This window comes from Liolophura sinensis, chromosome 13 (assembly GCF_032854445.1).
Source record: "Liolophura sinensis isolate JHLJ2023 chromosome 13, CUHK_Ljap_v2, whole genome shotgun sequence".
Classification (NCBI taxonomy): Eukaryota; Metazoa; Mollusca; class Polyplacophora; order Chitonida; family Chitonidae; genus Liolophura; species Liolophura sinensis.
The window spans coordinates 23,923,632-23,944,809 of record NC_088307.1 but is presented as its reverse complement, the minus strand read 5'-3'; the positions used below and the strand labels follow the sequence as shown (position 1 = coordinate 23,944,809).

The 21,178-nt window shown below is 39.5% G+C and overlaps 2 protein-coding genes across 2 annotated transcripts in view; one reads left to right on the top strand and one right to left on the bottom strand.

Annotated features, from left to right (window-relative positions):
• Positions 1 to 5,144: 5,144 nt before the first annotated feature.
• LOC135481002 (selenoprotein F-like) lies at positions 5,145 to 10,418 on the bottom strand. Its single transcript, XM_064760932.1, has 4 exons — positions 10,374 to 10,418; positions 8,052 to 8,378; positions 6,761 to 6,824; positions 5,145 to 5,880 (listed from the first exon to the last, which is right to left on the bottom strand). Exons 1-4 carry the CDS (start codon positions 10,416 to 10,418, stop codon positions 5,702 to 5,704), a joined length of 615 nt encoding a protein of 204 aa, XP_064617002.1. The 3' UTR covers positions 5,145 to 5,701.
• A 344-nt stretch (positions 10,419 to 10,762) lies between these two features.
• The window catches only part of LOC135481000 (multiple epidermal growth factor-like domains protein 8), a 58,819-nt gene continuing 48,403 nt past the window's right edge, over positions 10,763 to 21,178 (top strand). Inside the window, 5 exon segments of the mRNA XM_064760931.1 lie at positions 10,763 to 10,928; positions 12,500 to 12,565; positions 12,568 to 12,659; positions 13,366 to 14,521; positions 17,813 to 17,964. Of these exon segments, the coding sequence (XP_064617001.1) occupies positions 10,763 to 10,928; positions 12,500 to 12,565; positions 12,568 to 12,659; positions 13,366 to 14,521; positions 17,813 to 17,964 (1,632 nt within the window).

Here is a 21,178-nt window from a genome sequence, read left to right as displayed (position 1 = left end):
CAGTGCTGAGCGCTAAACGAGGCGGTAACAATTACCATTTTGAAGTCTTTCGTATCCGGGTTTTTGATACAGGGTCTCCAACTTTCGAGCCGGACGCATTAACCATTAGGCCACCGAAGCAGTCCTATATTAGATTATGTTTTACTACATTGTGGAATCCATTCCAAGCAAAGATGGACTTTAATTCCTGCCTTAGTACAAAGAGACGTCGTTTAACAAAAATTGTTTCCGCGAACAATAAGGAAGTGGCATATTTTTTAATCCCGTGAGGTGCCATTAGCGTGAAGCAGGACCTCGAGTCAATGTTACAGTGTGATAAACGTACGGCTTAGAGAGTAAAACCAGAGCAATGACGACAGTGTGATAGACGTACAGCATGGAGAGTAAAACCAGAGCAGCGACGACAGTTTGATAGACGTACAGCATAGAGAGTAAAACCAGAGCAGCGACGACAGTGTGATAGACGTACAGCATAGAGAGTAAGGCCAGAGCAGCGACGACAGTGTGATAGACGTACAGCATGGAAAGTAAATTCAGAGCAGCGACGACAGTTTGATAGACGTACAACACAGAGAGTAATACCAGAGCAGCGACGACAGTGTGATAGACGTACAGCATGGAGAGTAAATTCAGAGCAGCGACGACAGTTTGATAGACGTACAGCATAGAGAGTAAGGCCAGAGCAGCGACGACAGTGTGATAGACGTACAGCATAGAGAGTAAAGCCAGAGCAGTGGCGACAGTGTGATAGACGTACAGCATGGAGAGTAAAACCAGAGCATCGACGACAGAGTGATAGACGTACAGGATACCGAGTAAAAACAGAGCAGCGACGACAGTGTGATCGGTGTACAGCATAGAGAGTTAAACCAGAGCAGCGACGACAGTGTGATAGCTGGCAAATGGTCTTACGTAACCGGTGAAATACGGCCTCTTGTCAATTTACCTCAGTTAGCGTTTTATTCTAACTGTTCATGTATATGCATAAATAGTAGTAAATTACACGTCCCCTCGCATCATGGCTTAAGCAGAATTAGGTGGGGGAAAAACGCGCTGATGTTAATTGCAATTTATTAGATGTCACTTTATTAGATGTCACTGGTCTAAAATTAATCAAAACTCCCAGCTCGCCGTTGTTGAGGTAGCATATCTAACTCACTGAGCTCCTTTCGATCCCTCTCACATACGGTTGGGTGAGTAATTTATTGACTGGTATTTATTGATGTCATGGTAATTCCAAGGATTTTTCACTCATGTACATGACGGTCGTAAGGTTTATAGGTACTGGAAGCCGGGGGGTGTCCAGAGTGAACCATGCACCGATCTTTGCCAAGTAGCTAACGCTCCCATGCTTAGATTACATGGCGTTTTACGCCGCACTCAAGACTTCTCTCTAAAAACGATTGTGTACAAAGTTGTATATCGACAGTGACATGTGTATCAGCGGTACACACACACACACACACACACACACACACACACACGCACTCACACACTCACACACACACACACACACACACACACACGTCACTGTGGATGTGTTACATGAATTACACAATTTGTGTACTACTGGTACACAGCGTAATGTGGATGCGCATTTTTGTGAGAACACTGTGTACCACTAGTACACTGTAGTTTTTCACTTACACGACCGCGGTCAGCATTATGGTGGAAGGAAACCAGGCAAAGCCCGAGGGAAATCCACATATTGCTGGCAGATCTTCCTACGCAATTATAGTTGAAGCGAATGACATATTGTAAGTAAGTATAAAATAGGCGCTGAGATTCTCGAAGAGACCGGGAGCTATAGCGAAGGAGATTAACGGCTTAAGACGCAGTTTCATCATTTAACCAGGCAATAAACAGAACAAAAAGTATTATCTCCGGATAGAAGCGGACATTGTGTGATATTTTCATCTGACTTTCATGTTTATTTTGGGTTGTCTGGCTGCGGAATCATGTCGCAGTAAAATTAGAAAACAGCGCTGCGTACAGAAGCCGCTTTAGAGCGAATGATTGCGACTTTATATCCACATCGGCAGCCATATCGTGACATTACCCGATTTTGAGAAGTATTTACATGGCCCATCGATGAAGATGAAAATTGTGGGGGGGGGGGGGGCCTTTAACGTTGTGGTGCCGCAACACAGCACAATGACCCAGAAGCCTCTCAACAATGCCTTATTCTACTTGAGTTTCTACTTGAACTAGATCACCAATGCAGTAGGTTCAAGTTCTGCTCATCCTGGCTTCCTCTCCGGTCATACGAGGGAACGTCTTCCAGCAACCTGCGAATGGTCGTGTGTTTTCCCTGGTCGTCATCGTAAATAAGTGAAATATTCTACAGTACGGCGTAAAGAACCATATATATATACAGGGCGCAATAGATCGTTATTGCTCAGGTTTTACGTCGTACTTAAGATTTCAGTCATATGACGACGAGCAGGACCAGTTCATGCGGTCAAAATTCTGCCGCCACTAAAGTACCATGCCGAAGACACCACACAATGACGTCCACCCAGTCACATTATACTGAAAACGGGCCCACTAGTTCTGTTTTCTAGCTGTAACCGCTCAGTGCTGAGCGCCAAGCGAGGCAGCAACAAATACTATTTTTAAAGTCTTTCATATGACCCGACTTCGAGGCGTCTCCCGACTTCGAGGCGGACGCTCTAACCATTATTAAAATCTTATTTAATTACATAAATATACGGTATATATCTAAAAGTCACCTGTTGGTGGATGTAATTTTTAACAATCTTGTATGGACGACCCAGCCGAAGACCGAACGAAATTGAAAAACAAAAAAACATCGCATCCTATGATCATTTCCAGCACATAATTAAAAAAATTGTGTTCCATTAAAGGGGATGAACTTCATTAAAACAGGTACGGTGTTGGACGCATGTATATCATGATTGTTTTTAAAGAGACACATGTACAAGAATTTTGCTTGATTCTTAGTGGAAATTATGACATCAGCTATTTTCTGTGGTGATGAAATAAAATTGTGTCCGGTTATAAACATTTTTTAAAAAAATCTGAATCCTTTATTTTAAAAGGGGGAAAACAAAAAGCAACATCCGACAATCTCCTTACCCACTTAAAGGATGCGTGAAAAGGAAGACTAAAATGAAGATTATGCTTTTAAGCGAAATCAACAAAGTTATGCAAAAAATGAAAATTAAAAATCTTTGGGGTATATGCCCTAATCACCTCTCTAATTTATGCATATTTTTCGTCAGTGATGAGAAATTTCCGGAAATGACGTCATCGATGAACATACTGGGAACGCGAGATCATGTAGCTTAGCTACCCACCTTACTCTCCGCCCACTACACACGCGCACACACGCACCCGATCTCTCTCTCTCTCTCTCTTCGCTGAAGCCATTTCTTCACAGAAACGCTGTTGTGGTACTCTTGCATGATAGGTCACAACCTAAACTGTATATATTAAGAAAGAAAAACCAAAGGTTCTTTAATAAATATTGCCCGTTGCCTAATATATAGCTGGTCACATATGGCGAGGTGTTAGCCTCGAAACCAAAACCCTTCAAGACACCAGTGAGTATCGCATACTCTTGTCAGAGTTACGAGAAACACACTTTCACATTTCTGTGCTTGTATGTAATTGACGGCCTGATAATTTGTCTATACATGTACAGTAATGACTCGAGTGAAATATCTATAAGCTATTTCTAATGTCAGCCCGCATATTTAAACAGTGTAATAAAGGCATAGGACTACGCATGAACTAGTATCCCATATTTAAGCAATGTAGTGTTCGACATTTTTTTTTTCAGTAATGCTCTCAACTGTTGGACAGACCAAAACTACTCACAAATTGGTTCTCACAGCATTTTACTGAAATTTAAAAAGTAAGAACAAAAGGGAGCAGGTTAAGATACTAAGATGTTGAAATCGTTCAGTTTTGGAGACCCCCCTTTCCCCATTGTTCTCAGAAGGTGAAGATTTCACTTCATCTCACTCCACTACACTATACGGGCAACAATTTTTAATCAGGCCAAGATGAAAATAAAGTTTTACATTCCATTAATCTACTTAAAAATAAACGCTGAATTTTTAGTGAAAATATTGCCGGGATGTCTTCAAAGTCTGTTTTAATTTCTTTTCACCCCATTGTTCTCGTATATGGTACCTAATGTAGAATAAGACCCATCAGATAAAAAAAAATAGCGCAATACATTCAATGCAACAGGCTGAAAATCCAAGCTGAATTTCACCTCTAGAATCACATTTATATACGATATTTGAGAAAGATGAAGCCCTCTATTATTCATCATATGGTAAAGGTGAGGATTTCTGCAGGCAGACCTTCATATGTACGGCCAGAGAGGAAGTCAGCATGAGCTGGACTTGAACTCACAGAGACTGCATTGGTGAGAGGCTTCTCAACCATTGTGCCGAGATGGCACGCAGGCTAACCACTCACCCACGGACCTGATACCTGAGGAAAAAAGTGACAAACTCAGCCACGTTACACGGACTTCTTTCTATGTGCGGAGCATGCTCAACATGTATGTCACATTTGCAGAAGGCAAATGATCTCCTTTAAACTTCATGTAAGACCACCTAATCGGCTCTACTCCGTATTTTCCTTTTTCACTGAATTACTTCAAGTAACGGTATAGGTATCTTTTTCTTCAGTGCTAAAGCGTAAACAACTATGGGAAATCTTGTCATTTACTTATTTATTATGTATTTGATTGATGTTTTACGTCTTACTCAAGAATATTTCACTTATATGACGACAGCCTGCATTATGGCGGGGAAACCCACGACCATCTGCAGGTTACTGGAAGCTTCCCACATATGGCCTGAGAGGAATACATCTCTGTCCTTCTGGAACTCTGGCCCGAGTTGTTTTAAAGTGTATGAGCAGGTAAGACCAGCATTAGCTTTAGTCTAGACTGAAGTCCATCAGTTTTGTATTAAAACACCACAGGTATTAAGACGTAGCCTGGTTTAACTTTTGATAATTTCTTAACAACCGGACCTAAGATTGGTTTCTTTTTTTTTCCTCCTAATGACTTTTTACCTTTCAACTGAATACTTTTCATGTTCCTCAACCTGACATAAGTATTTTATGCACAAGAAAAAAAAAGCCAAAACTTATTCTTACTTCCACATGCACATGTTTTATTCACAGTGACTTAGTAAAAGTGACAATAAAAAGACATTTGATGATAAAACATGATAATGTCTGAACACAAACCTTGAAAACTTCTGCTTAATAAATAAATATATTTCTAGCAAGGTGTGTAAAATATAATTTGATATATGTATCATGGTAACAACATTTGAATTTGCCAATCACCTTCGATCTTCCAACTTTACAAGCCAACAGGTTTAAATGTAAAGTCATCATGGAGAGGATGGTTGGCAAGAGAGGCTGACTATAAAACCAATCACAGAAAGAGTTATTCCCCTTGAAAACAAATTTACAATATCCATGTGTATAAACAATGGTATCCACACATTTTTGAACATCAGCCATTCGGGGCAGAATTTTTTCCAAGATTTATAGAGGAAAAAGCCTTTTTGTGATCCATGTTATAGAGAAAAGTGACAAGTCTTGTGACAGCTAATTACGATTTTACATCTCGATAGACAACAGTAATAAAATACATGTCACTGGAATCTTTCAAATGATGTCACCATTTCCCATCCTTAGAGGATTACTTTCGAAGACGCTCATGAAAAAAGGCTTCCACAGAGTCCGTGTTCCACTTTTCAATTCCCAGTGTCTCTTCAACCTGCTTGTTTTCGTTGAGGAGTCGAATGATGGGGTCGGCACCACGAGTGTATTTCACTGTCAGGCCTGGGAACTGGTTCACTTTGTCGCTCTTTACAAAAGCTGTTGAAAAAAAGAAAAACAAAAAAAGAGCTATATTTTACTGAAAATTAAAAAAAAAAAAAAAAATTCCCTGTGAAAATATTGAGAAATAGATCCCTAGGGCCGGTGTAAAAAAAAAGAGGTAAATGTAATCATATAGTACTATATTTCATGTAAAATTCAGCACTGACACTGTAAAGAGTATTTTTCCTGACCTTTGATTCATTTCTTATGCAAAAAAAAGTTTTGGCATCAAAACTATCATTTTAAGGCCTTTATCTGCTTCTGGTGAAATACAGTAATCCATGCTCCTAATTACGGTATATAGCCTACAGTCTCATTGTTTTACAATGACACATTTGGCTCTGATTGGGATTGATTCATCCACTATAAGGCAACTTTGTTCTTAACCACACTAAGTTTTGCCTTACATGCTTCTGAAGTGCATTTTTACATTCCAAATATTAGGTGAAAGACAGTATATATAATGATATTTCACTTGTATGATAAAGGGCACTTCAGAGTTCAGACAATTTAAATGTGGTCTTCACTATATTTTTCAATTTTCCACTGCAATTTATTAACATTGGGCTCCCCCTTTAGGAGCAGAGCGGATCACAAAACAAACCTAACCAGGAGTTATATAAAAAGAAGAGATGAGGGTCTCTGCAGCCTAGTGGGTATCGTGCTAACACAGCACAATGGCCCAGGAATGTGCAAGGTTTCCTAGCAATCTGCGGATGGTCGAGTGAGTTTCCCCCTGGCTCTGTCCTGTTTTCTCCCACCATAATGCTAGCTGCTGATGTATAAGTGAAACATTCCTGAGTATGGCGTAAAACACCAACCAAATAAATAAATGTACGTACAGGAGTAGCCTGTGATTAATGGTGACAGTGGTTACCTTGGACTTGTGGATACCTCCCCAATTTTCATCCACACACAACCAGTTCCGCATATGGGTATGTCTACAAACAATGCAACAGATACAATAAAAGAAGCATTAACAAAACAAATATGCTCTTTGAGACCAGGTTGCCGGCATGCTGTTCATGCAAGACGGACTAGAATGTTCAAGAAACATACATGAATGTTTGGAATGAAATCTGACAAATACAAAACTTGAATGTAACTTGTGTACTATAGCCATTTTCACAAGTTTGATTGATTGGTGTTTAACGCACAGAGTTTGTTTCCTATTTTCCAAAGAGGAGAGCCCTGAAAGTCATCGACCGATCTTTGGTGAGTTTGGTGACACAAGAGAAGCACTTACAGCCACCGTTGTCTCAAGAAAAAAGAATGAATGAATGAATGTTATTTTACATTATACCTAACAATTCAGGCAAATGAGAATGACGAATCATTAGGTTTGTGTACATAAAATGTTTTTAAAGTCTTTGTATGACCCAACTCAGGTTTGATCACGGGCCTCCTGACTTCGAGGCGGACACTTTAACCATTAGGCTCAAGACGAAAAAAAAACAAAAAAGAAAGATGGGGATTCTTGATAATTCTTTGTCCAAGTATGGTACTGAACCCACACCTTGTTTGATAAAGCTACTGATACTCAAGCACATGGAACGTTCAGCTATGAATGATGACTTGCTGCCTTTCACTTATATGCATGACAGTGCGCAGTGTGCTGGTGGAAAAAACCAGAGTGGATTTGAACATCTCCTTTAACTGGTTCTAGGACTAATTGTTTGCTCAGCTTAGCTCCTGTTTTTTTTGAAAATAACATTTAGTTTAAAAAGCTATATTTTAACACTGCTATTGCAGATTTTTATAGGACCACTCAGAAAGATGTTTTCTGTAGTTTTCTACAAGTATGTTTGCCAGGTGTGATTGTCGGGCAAGCACATATAGCATCACCCATGGCTGACGTATTGTCACAAACGATGCTTTACTTTAAAACTTGGTGACATCACTCCAGCATGATTGACAGTGATTGAGTCAGACAAATAGGACGTCAAGTAAGGCACACAATGTCATATCTGCTGACGTCAATTAAGAAATACACGCATTGTATCGTAAATTTGACAGAAACTGTGGAGAGATTTTGTTTGTGAAGGCTCTTCAGTAACAGGTGTTAAACAGTATTATTAAATTTAAATCTTTTTAAACCATGATGTTAGCTATGTTCAATAGCGTTTCCTTCAATATTTTATTATTTTCAACTGTGAATCATGGCTTACCACAACTGATTGCGATGAATCCTTGTCGTCCTGGCAACATTCCTGACAGCGGGGCTGTAGCCCCTCTAGTTGATACGAGCTGAGAAGATCACATGAGCTACAGAGGAGGTTTGGGGAGAAGCCTTCCAGTCTACATAGGTCAGCAGACAAACTTTGACAATCCACAAAAATACACCTGAAAAACAAGAGAGAAAAGATAGCACTGAGACTACATGTACCATCACTTCTACCTTTACAACTTTTCTGCACTGCAAACAGGCCAAGATAGTTATAATACGCCCATATGTAGAGGTATTTTATTTTTCCTGAACTAGTTGGGCACCCAAACTAATCAAGTTGTATTAAAACTAACAAGTACATGGAACAAAAAAATAAAAATATGGTTTATTACTAAAAAATGTAGTTTGTCATGCAATTTTCTTTCACAGACGTAAGGGCTCTCAAAAAAGTCATTTTTGAGCATTTTATAAAAAATTTGTATGTACTGTCACAATATCAAAGTTTGACATCATAAGTGTGAAACACTATACACTTAACCATTGGTTGCCGCTATGGCTATGGACTCAATCATGGCTATGGCCAATCAAGAATAAAGGGAGTTCAAATAGCCATCTGGGGGTAGGTAAGCTTATGGAGCCAGAGAGGGCTATGATAATGTATAGTCCTCCAGAGCTAGATAAACTTGAACTAGTCCATCCGGATGGACTCAGTGTGCTATTTTAAAATTTTAACAGAGCCAGAGCTAGCTAAACACGAACTAGTCCATCCAGATGGACTCAGTGTGCCATTTTAAAATTCTAACAGAGGCAGAGCTAGCTAAACATGAAGTAGTCCATCCGGATGGGCTCGGTGTGCTGCTCTAAAATTCTAACAGAGCCAGAGCTAGCTAAACTCTAACTAGTTCATCTGGATGGACTATTTTAAAATTCTAACATTCAACCAGGTCTCAATTTCAACAGTCGTCCGCTCATCAGAGACACCTGTCTCGCTTGCCCATGAGACAAGTGTAAAATAACCTCTGGCAGACGAAAAATCAAACCTAAAAAGTTTGTCAACCGGAGGAGCCCCGGCACTGGGGTGTCAGTGAATGTCACGTCCATGATGACAGAAGCATGTCCTGATTTACTGTTCCCTGCGGTGTTGCCTCCCCCCCCCCCCTCCCTTACATTAAAACAAATCAGTCCTCATTAAAATTTGGCAACAACCCCGAGCATGGTGAGAGGCTTCAGATTACGCACCACATGTACTTTCCAAGGCAAACGTCATGCTCAAACTAGGTTTGAGCATGACTCAGACTTTAAATCCTGAGTTGTGGATCACCTCAATGGTAAATATCCATCCATATTCCAGCAACCTCAACCTGTGCGCTGAAGTTGCCAAAATAGCGGCTGGGCCAAACGATTGGCATGTGTGTCCCAGGAACTCTGATGGTGTATGTGATGGGCTGCCATCTTTGTGAAGTTCAGGTGAACAGAGACGTTAAACTTGCTGAAATATAGACAGATATTTACCTTCGGGATGATCAATCGTCGTCATTCGACTGAAAAACTGTTGAGCACGACGTTAAACCCCCAATCACTCACGCACCCCGAGATGATCGACAGCTCCGAATTTTAGCAGTCAGATGCCCCGGGACGCTAAGCATTATAAAGGAGTAACAGGACAGGTCAAAAGGTTAGTAATTAACTGCTTTCCAAAATTTTACAATGGTTACTTCAGAGATCAATGGGAGCAATCCATGACTACGCGAGGTCCTATAAGCTGGCCATCCAGGACTACTTGTGGGCTGAAATGTATCTGACATGTCTGAGTCTGGGCACTGAAATCGTCTACAAAATTATTGCTGTCTTTCATCTTCTTAATTCAACCCAGAAAGGAATAAAAAAAGAGCCTGTATTTTTACTGTAGGTAAGTTTGAATGTCCTTTGCGCGGAGTTCATTGAGATCTGTTCCATCAAGTTGGAGATCCAAAATGTGCAGCAATTTTTTGGAGAGACTAGCGGTACAGACTCGAACTTTAAAACATTAAAAATCATTCTGATCACCAGATACCAACGTGAATGTAAAAAGCAACACCGTCAACTTTACGACCCTCGAATCTTAGCTCTTGTTGTATCTTTAGTATACAAACGTCTAACTTATTGCGCTAGTGGTTTATGTTGTTGTTGTTGCACCACCACGGATCTGCTGATCATGATATGGTGATTTCGAAGTAAAATAAGGATTTCATCTCCCCAAATTGTGATTACAAATGACGGTGCTGAGCTGAGATTTTAACAAGGATTTTTCGGATATTCACAGTAACATTTTTTAAATACTTACGACATAGAGTAAGAAAAACATGAGCAGACCGAAGAGGTCCGCCATGCTGGCAACTTTGGAGGAAACGAAAAACGTGACGGCTTGCAATTGGATAAAATTCCAACACTAAATACGAGAACAATTCATTAAATTTTGTTCAAAAAATCTTTTACAAATTTAGAAGGACTGCACTGGTTTTAAATGGCATTTCTGATAACAAAGACAAAAATAAGCCCGGTACTGTAACTTGGCAGGTATCCGAATTTCCTTGAAAGAAAATGGAAATGATGGAAAGGAGACTGATGTTTAGCATTTTGATGAATTTCACGACTTATTTGTGAAATGAAAAAATGAAGAACACGGACTTCTGAAAGACATATTTAACCCCGCACTGGGCCGGACGCGGTGCCATGAGGACCCCTGGGTTTTGCGTTTTAAGCGCTGTCTTGTGTTTGTTTCTGGTCGAAGTTTATTGCGATTGCAATGGCAGAAAAGTTCTGACAGCTAAAACTGGTACCATTTCGGACGGACCAGGGAATTACACACCCGTGGCTCACTGCGAGTGGCTTATCAATGGTAAGTGACGCTGAATGTGACTGGTTATTCCATAAGCCGAAAATCCGGTCTGAGGATGGCTTATGTTGACTCATACTCGGGGACTGCTGCCATCCTTAACCTGGACAACTTGCACCCGATTATGACATTGTCTGTATTCAGCTACCCCATCGGCAAATCTCGCTGCATATGCAATACTTAATATCCAAATCCACTTAATACATGGCCTGTCAGCAAACTAAGACATTTATGCACCTTTTACAACCATTGGCACTGGCCTTTATTTGATATTTCCTCAGAAAATCTCAGTCGAATTCAAAAATAGGGTCTGCTTTGAGCTACTCATCTCGTAAAGCCCTCAATTCGATTAACCTAAATTGGAACGTCAATCCTGTAGGGTTCTTTTGAGAGTCTGACATCATGTAAAACTACATCACAATGTTATTTAAGTATTCCAATCTATAGAACAGCTCAGCACACAAAGGTGAAGGACGATGTTGTTTTGAAAGCTACTTGTTGAGGAAAGTAGAAGTATGAAGGGTCAGATGTTTTTAAAATGACAAGAAATTGATGCTGTGACTACAAGGTTTTCTTGTATTTTCGTTCCGCCGAATAAGTCTGTGGAAGGCTCTGTTCCCATATAAATATTTTACTATGGATAGCTTCTCAGCTGTGAACTAGACCTTACCAATATTAAAAGTTCACCGCCGATTTCTTGGCTAGTTTTTCCAGTGACAAGAGTATGCATGTGGTATAATACAAGTCTGAAAAAAATAGACTAAAGTTAAAGGTGTTAAGTAGGGCACATATACTTCTGACTTGATGCAGATATATAGCCTACCATCAATCCTGTTTGTAACCGAAAATATTCCATGTGTCCGTCATGTTGTGGACTTCACTGATGTACCAGAAAGATCCACCAAATGTGAAAAATAAACCTGGGTAGGGTCATATGGAAGACATTGAAAAAATGGTACTTGTTGCTGCCTCACTTCTTCACTTGGTGCTCAATGTTGAGAGGTTATAGCAAGGAAACACGACTGGTTGGCCGGTGTCAGTATAATGGGAGTGGGTGGGGTGTCATGTCTGGTGTCTACGTCATGATACTTCAGTGGCAGCCTCACTTTGGCGACATGGACTCTCCCTGCCACAAGAAGACACAGTATATGTACACACACCTACATGTAAAATTATACTCCTCATCATCGTATAACTGAAAATTGTTAAGCACTACATAAAATTCCAAGCTGAAAGCTAAGGATTAAATTTTTCTCCCAGTTTTTTTGGAAAAGTGAAGGTATGAATATGTTGTTCATTAGAGGAAACTAAATATTCTTGCTACAATTATGTACATATTAATTGGCTAAAAGAGCAGACCAGATGTCCCAAAAAGTAGAAGAGTTAGGATATGTTCAACTTCTGAGATAGGCAGTGATAGGTTAATTATGAGGTCCTGGCTGTACCGTGTGGCATGTCATACAGGACTTCTATGCCAGAATAATGAATTGTATAATACATAGCCATCCATACATAAGTGCATTAAAATTATAATGTTCTGTGTTTTCCATATTTTCTTTCTTTCTTTCTTGCAGGCCATGGGAATTCATCCATTTTGCTGACATTTAGCACCATGAACACAGAATGCTCGTATGACTTTCTCTTGTTTATGATGGTGATTCATACGAAATGCCGCTGCTAGCAAGCCTAAGTGGGGATCAGTTGCCCAAGCCACTTTTAGCTACCTCAGGATACGTAAGTCTTCTGACAAAATTTGTTTCCACTTATCATGACTTAATGTACTAATATGATGATATTCATTTGCATTGGGATAGAACCCTGGCTTTATCACAACACTCAAGTTTCTGAATGTTTGTTATGTCATTTTATGTGACTTCAAGTTGAATGCATGAAATCTAGCTGATTATTGGAGAAAAGGTGGGGGAAAGTGGTCTGAGATATTAGGTGAAAACGTTGAAAGATTGATATAAATTACCGAGAATAGAAATTTGAAAGGAAATACTTTAAGAGGATTTTTTTTTTTTTGGTTTTTGTTATATTTATAGCTGATAAATTATTGGGTTAAATTGTTTCATAATGTGACGAACATTTATACAGCTTTTAGTGAGGTGGTTTGTCAAGTTCTGTACCAGGCAAAGGTTAGTGGCATGCTTTAGGCTCTTTGATTTCCTCCACTCGCAAACCTGACTGCTTCTCCTGCCCTGCATGGGAAAGTCTGCAGCAACCCGCAGATGGTCGTGGGTAGTGAAATATTCTTGAGTTTGACGTAAAATGCCAACCAAATAAATAAAACTGACCGATCTTGTGTAACTGAAAAAATCTTGAGAATGGTGTTAAAATGTTAACAGACCAGTCAAATAAAGTAATAAATAAATTTATAAAGTGAGCTTTGCTGTTTAGTTTTCTGACTATTGAAGAACATCACTATTGTCATTTCCAGATGCTGGTGTACCTATACAGTGACAGGAATTATGAGCTTGCAGGTTTTGACGCGAAGTATGAAATCATGGACTGCCCGTATAACTGCACAGGTCATGGCACATGTATAAACGGCCGTTGTCATTGTGAGTCGCACTACTATGGTGTTGGTTGTGAAAAAGAGAAATGCCCGGATAGGTGTAATAACAATGCAGATCCAGATAAATGTGATCCTTCAGGAAGGTGTAAGTGTCCCAACGGCTTTGTCGGTGAAGACTGTTCGATGTCTCGAAATGACGGTCGAGGAAACAACACCTGGTATGTACTGGCGTCAGACACTGCAGGCTTTCGGGGTCGCACCTCTCATGCAGGAGTATTTATCGAAAGTCTGGAAAGCATTTGGATATTTGGAGGTTACACATTAAACAAGGTTTTGGATGAGCTTATTGTGTTCAACATGACGAGCAATCGGTGGGAGACAGTCGAGAAATCCACACCATGGCCCGCTGGCCGATATTTACATGCCATGGTTGCCCTCAATGATGGATTTGCCATGTACGGTGGTCAGCTCGACACAAGTGAACTCAGCGACGAATTGTGGTATTTCGATATACTTAAAATGTCTTGGTATCTAGTCCAGCCTAGTCCTGAAGCTCAGCGACTTCCTAAGTTAGCAAGTCACAGTTTGACTCTAGGAAGAGATTGGATCTATTTGTTTGGTGGTAAAACGGAAGACGGATTTTTCTCCGGGGATATGTATAGGATTAGAGCACAGAATCTGTCAGATTCGCAAAGGATATTTATCAAAGGCGGTCAAATTGCTTCACGGCAGTTGGCAGGCCATTCAACAGTGTATCACAAACAGACGAACACACTTCTCGTGTTCGGAGGTCACAGAACGAACACCGCACAGTTCAGCAAACTACGTAACGATCTTCATATCTTTCACATAGATAATTCTTTCTGGTCGTTGGTCAGCGAAGATCAGAAGGAAAAGAATCTACCATCCCAGCGTGCGTACCATTCAGCGGCGATTATCGGCGATTACATGGTTATATATGGTGGTAACACCCAGCTTCATGATGGATACGACCTTTGTTACGATGCAGCCATATACTTCTATCATCTGGGCTGCTACAAGTGGATGAATAGTCAACATTTTGTCAAGAAGTTCCCCGGTAAGTGTTGATTGTTCTTATCAGATAAAGCCACATCAGTTTTAACTGTTTCTTTACGAGCAGAATGATCAATGTCAAAGGAGAATTTTAAAAGATAACTTGAAAATTATCCAATTTTTGGAAGTATGTTTGACTAATTTGGCAATTTTTCCTGTTGGAGACAAATCTACACGTTCAGAACACCTTAAAAAAACCATGAAAACATGAAGACAAAATAAAAAGGTGGATTTTCTGTTATATTTTTATTCCGCTTTTGGAAGCACATTTAGCCCATGTCAGACTTCAAGTGTCGTTGCTCAATAACAGGGATAGCAATATTAAACAAAATGTCCCGGTTTTCCTCCCACCATAAGGCTGGCTGCCGTCGTATAAGTGAAATATTCTTGACTACGGCGTAAATTTCTGTAAAAACACCAATGTGTTTATATAAAAATAAATATATAAATAAATAAATAGTAGTAAACAACATATTAGGGGTGGTATTTTAAAAAGCACTGCATGTATTGAACTCAGGTTTTGCACACATGTAGGGCACAATCACACGAGGGGGAAGTTGCATCATTTCGCTGTGGACATTACAAACTTCACGAGTTAGTGTATTAGAATCAGTTTTAACGAATGCCTCCCAATCTGTGGCTACAACTTCGTGGATCCATTTACTTCTCCTAACGCTGCTCTCTGTGCTCATTTTACATCACTGCCACGATTTGACAAGCTTGACTCTCTGACCCTGTTGAACTAGCACATTTTGTTTTTAGACTAAACTTCACCACTGTATCTAATATCCTTGGACGGAAAAATCAGCCACTTTCATCAATAAAAATGCATTAGGTGTCTGTTGTAAAGATGTTATGCATACATGTACTTTAGATGAAAGGTAAAGAATGCCCTAAATAACCTAAAATTTCGCCCACCAAAAATGCATTTTTACAGGCCAACCAATGTCACAAAATACTATTTTTGGTGCTGAAACTTATAATTTTCTGGTAGAATATCAACACCTTTCTAAAATCAATCGAACTCTCAGAATCAGGAAAAATGAGCAAGTTAGTCATGGACGAAATTTATGGTCGTTTAAGATATGTACATGTATGTCAATTTACATGAATTTGCAGCTGTTGAAACAAAGGCTGAGACAGAATTTATTTTTTTCTCACCCTTTGCTCTGGTGACATTGGCATTGTTCGTGAATTTTGTACAAAATTCAATGACGGCAGTGATGTAAAGCAAGCAGAGAGCGGTACATGTGCCGTGAGGAGTATTTGTATGTCCTAATTGATGTACAGGGACTTCTGACTGTGAACATTTCTATTCTTTATATGTATAATCTTCTTTATATAAGAAGTTTTGTCCAATTTGCAAGGCACTTTTGAAAAGTGTTTGGTTTTCATAGCCCATTTTCCTCAACCTTTAGACTAAACAGCTTTGCTATTGGATACATGTACACTGTACTGTCATGACTGCAATTCTTCAACCATTTTGCACTTTTGCAAGGTCTTTATTCAAGCAGATTCTGAAGGCATTAGCCTGTGTTCACAGATAAAATTACATGTACACTTTTTGTGAAGGCCTGAACTGGCCTATCCAACCAATGTAGTTTTGGCTCCAAAATTGAATTAATAAAAATGTGCATAAATTGCACTGAAAGGTGCCTTTTCATATGCGAAAAGGTTGAGAAATTAGGGTAAATATAGGTAATAATAATATAACATAATTCCCCTCGAAAAAGACAATTCAAGACTGTACCTATCCAGCCACTTCACTGGTGCGAGGCATTGGCAAGTGGACGACAAGGTGAACAAAGAACACATGTACATTGTACATTATAACATGTATAGGGCAATGAAAACCAACAGTGTACATGTATAGGGCAATGAAAACCAACAGTGTACATGTGTACGGCAATGAAAACCAACAGTGTCCATGTATAGGGCAATGAAAACCCAACAGTGTACATGTGTACGGCAATGAAAACCAACAGTGTCCATGTATAGGGCAATGAAAACCAATAGTGTACATGTATAAGGCAATGAAAACCAACAGTGTACATGTGCAATGAAAACCGACAGTGTACATGGATACGGCAATGAAATCCAACAGTGTACATGTTATGGCAATGAAAACCAACAGTGTGCATGTGAATGGCAATGAAAACCAACAGTGTACATGTGTACGGCAATGAAATCCAACAAGTGTGCATGTGTATGGCAATGAAAACCAACAGTGTGCATGTGAATGACAATGAAAACCAACAGTGTACATGTGTATGGCAATGAAAACCAACAGTGCACATGTGTATGGCAATGAAAACCAACAGTGTACATGTATTGGGGAATGAAAACCAACAGTGTACATGTGCAATGAAAACCGACAGTGTACATGTGTATGGCAATGAAAACCAACAGTAAACCTGTGTATGGCAATGAAAACTAACAGTGTACATGTATAGGGTAATGAAAAACAACAGTGTACATGTATAGGGCAATGAAATCCAACAGTGTACATGTTATGGCAATGAAAACCAATAGTGTACATGTGTATGGCAATGAAGACCAACAGTGTACATGTGTAGGGCAATGAAAACCAACAGTGGCATTCATCCGCCCATCCCCACCCCACCCCATCCTATATAATGCTTGCCACCATTGTATAAGTGAAATAGTCTTGCATATGGCATACGTGTACATGTAAAATACCAGTTAAGTAAAGTAAATAAGTATAGGGAGTTGAACAACAAGATAAAACTTTGAGGACTACTGCGGATAATAATTACAGTACATGTATGTTACATAAAAGAAAACTCAGTCGGTTAGCGCGCTAGCGCAGCGTAATGACCCAGGAGCCTCTCACCAATGCGGTCGCTGTGAGTTCAAGTCCAGCTCATGCTGGCTTCCTCTCCGGCCGTAAGTGGGAAGGTCTGTCAGCAACCTGCGGATGGTCGTGGGTTTCCCCCGGGCTCTGCCCGGTTTCCACCCACCATAATGCTGGCCGCCGTCGTATAAGTGAAATATTCTTGAGTACGGCGTAAAACACCAATCAAAAAAAAAAAAAAAAAAAAAAATCATAAAAGAAAAATCTGTACAACCTGTGTAAAGTGTGAATGTCAGCAAACGCTAGTTTTAGAGTCACAAGGTTGTGAAGGTTTGTATTATCTCCCATGTTTAATATTTAGAAAATATTTTCACTTCTGTGTCCATGCAAGTAAAACATGAGAGCGTTCTGATGTCCACGGAATTCGAAAAGAAATTACTTTTGTCTGTCTTAAAATAACATGTACATTTATAATTACAGGGTTAAGCTCTAGTACAAAGCCAAGCAGGAGGTTTGGCCATGTTGCCATGGTAGCGTATGGAAACACTCTCCTGATATCTGGTGGTTATTCAGGCTATGTGTTAGGAGATCTCCTAGCATTCAAAGTGGCACCCGCCATTGCTGTTCATAAGGTAAGATACTGGAGGTATAGAGTGTAAGCAGACTGGGGCAGTCAGGTTTGCCTTGTGCCCTACATAACACCATTTACAGATCACAACAGCTTTGCCTTGTGCCCTACACAATGCCATTTAAAAATCACACCAGGTTTGCCTTGTGCCCTACATAACACCATTTGCAAATCACACAAGGTTTGCTGTGTGCCCTACATAACACCATTTACAAATCACACCAGATTTGCTGTGAGTCCTACATAACACCACTTTACAAATCACACTAGGTTTGCTGTGTGTCCTACATAATGCCATTCAAAAATCATACCAGGTTTGCCTTGTGCCCAACATAACACCATTTACAAATCACCAGGTTTGCTGTGTGCCCTACATAACACCATGTACAAATCACCAGGTTTGCCTTGTACCCTACATAACATCATTTACAAATTAAACCAGGTTTGCCTTGCGCCCTACATAACACCATTTACAAATCGCACCAGGTTTGCTGTGTGTCCTACATAACACCATTTACAAACCCACCAGGTTTGCTGTGTGCCCTACATAAAACCATGTACAAATCACATACGGTTTGCTATGTGCCCTACATAACACCATTTACAAATCACACCAGGCTTGCTGTGTGTCCTACATAACACCATTTACAAATCACACCCGGTTTGCTGTTTGCCCTACATAACACCATTTACAAATCGCACCAGGTTTGCTGTTTGCCCTACATAACACCATTTACAAATCGCACCAGGTTTGCTGTGTGCCCTGTATAACACCATTTACAAATCGCACCAGGTTTGCTGTTTGCCCTACATAACACCATTTACAAATCACACCCAGTTTGCTGTTTGCCCTACATAACACCATTTACAAATCACACCAGGCTTGCTGTGTGTCCTACATAACACCATTTACAAATCGCACCAGGTTTGCTGTGTGCCCTGTATAACACCATTTACAAATCGCACCAGGTTTGCTGTTTGCCCTACATAACACCATTTACAAATCACACCCAGTTTGCTGTTTGCCCTACATAACACCATTTACAAATCACACCAGGCTTGCTGTGTGTCCTACATAACACCATTTACAAATCACACCAGGTTTGCTGTGTGCCCTGTATAGCACCATGTATATGTAACACCCTTTACAACAATATTGGGCCATCCTTAAAAAAGACGCTATCAGAAAACATGAGATAGCCGCTGTAGCCAGCGAATTCCTTTTCTTTATTCTGATGAAAAAGATAGGGGCATGAAAATAAATTACCATGGAGAGAAAACCACAAAGAAAAAAAAAACAACCCACCAACCCAGACCCATTTAAAAATGCTGAGACCTTTTTTTTTCTGAGAGTCGAATGAGTACGCCCAATGAACATATTTTTAATGATAGCCTTATGAGAAAATAGATTTTGGAAGTTTTGTTATATATGAATATATATTTCAAATACATCACATGTAGCTCTCTCATTATATAGTTGCATCATGCTACTTTTTACTATAGTGTACAGTCATCGTTTTGACTGATAAGGATGTCCCTAATTGTACAGTGTACTCTCATGGCGTTAAAATCTTCCTTTTAGCTCACTTATACTGGCATCATTTTCATTGTAACTCTGCATAAATTCCACTGATCAGAAGTGCTTTATTACTGAACGCTGAGGATTTACAGCAATCAAGTGTTTTCTTTGATCATTTGAGTACACTTGTTGTGTATCGTGATATCTATCATGTTTGTACATTTCCATATCGTTATTCAGCTATATAACACATTCACATTAGAGTTATGTGAGTATGTGCTATGCCTTTATTTAAGATCAGCCTCATATTAATTAAATAAGAACAAAAAAAATCTGAAATTTTCCACTTGAGAGAGTGTTCAGTCACTGTGACATTGCTTCGTCCTACCTGTGCCAGCATATCATCCTGCTGTTTATTGATAAGAGGAAAGATGTGAGGGAAGAACGCATTTAAAAAAAAAGGAATAAAGAAATCGTATGAATGCAAGTCATTGTACACTCACAGCATACCGATTTACAATGCCGTGGTAAATATCTAACTTTAAATCCATTTCATTTTAGCCAGGCTTTTAAACAAAAGATAAAGAGAGTTTTCCTTTCTAATAGCCCAGGCAGTTTTAAAACTGTACACTGTGCGTTGCACATTATACATGGAAAATAACGACGACTCCAGAGTAAATAAGAAAATGTGTTTATTGTATATATTTGTTCAGGGATGGAATAGGAACATATGGAAAACTAGGGACAGAATTGTTCATGCAATTTAACTGGTTTGAATATTGAAAAACACTACATTGCTCAACATTTAAATAAGGAAATATATGTGTGCTGTGTATAAAAAAAGTACAACATGTAATGACCTGACGTTTCACGTGCATATGAAGAACAGTGACACAAGGGGGATGTGCCATTGTTGATACGGTGTTTGCATATTAAGTACCGTAAATTACCAAATTCATGATTTATAGGGCATTGTGTATTAGAATCAATGTTAAACAAAGTGTTAGGGGTGGTATCTCAGAGAGTACAACATGTATTTATATGAAGTTTTACATGCGTGTAAAGCACATTGACACAAGGCCGATTAGCATTTCATGTGTCTCTTACAGGCAAGATCTTCGGTAGCCCTGCTACCAAACCTAAGTTTTCTCCCTTAGAAGAACTTACATGTAATACATACAGAGAGATTATCTCTATATTTAATGACATGTAACAGTTATAATACACAGTTGTGTCTACAGAGCACACGTAAGTTAACTTGTGATGGTAAGCACATGGCATGCCTGTGCCCAGGTCAGAAAAAGTTAACATTATGCTTGACACAGTAATCTTGATGCATGTTTGTAAGATGTTAATATTCAGGCATGTTCTGAGGGCATTATTCTATGCTGATAAAGTTTTAGTTTTTGTGAAACCTTGAAGTTGGCGAACTAAAACTATGTATTTATTTATAATTTATTTATTTGATTGGTATTTTATGCGATACTCTAGAATATTCACTTATACAACTGCGGCCAGCATTATTTATGGTGTGAGGAAACTGGTCAGAGCCTGGGAGAAACCCACGACCATCCGCAGGTTGCTGGATGACCTTTCAGTGTAGAGCCAGAGAGGAAGCCAGCATGGGTTGCACCCAATCAAAATAGTTTTGTTTCCAAAATTATATTTAAAATGTTTTTTCTTTGATGTAGGCCAAGGT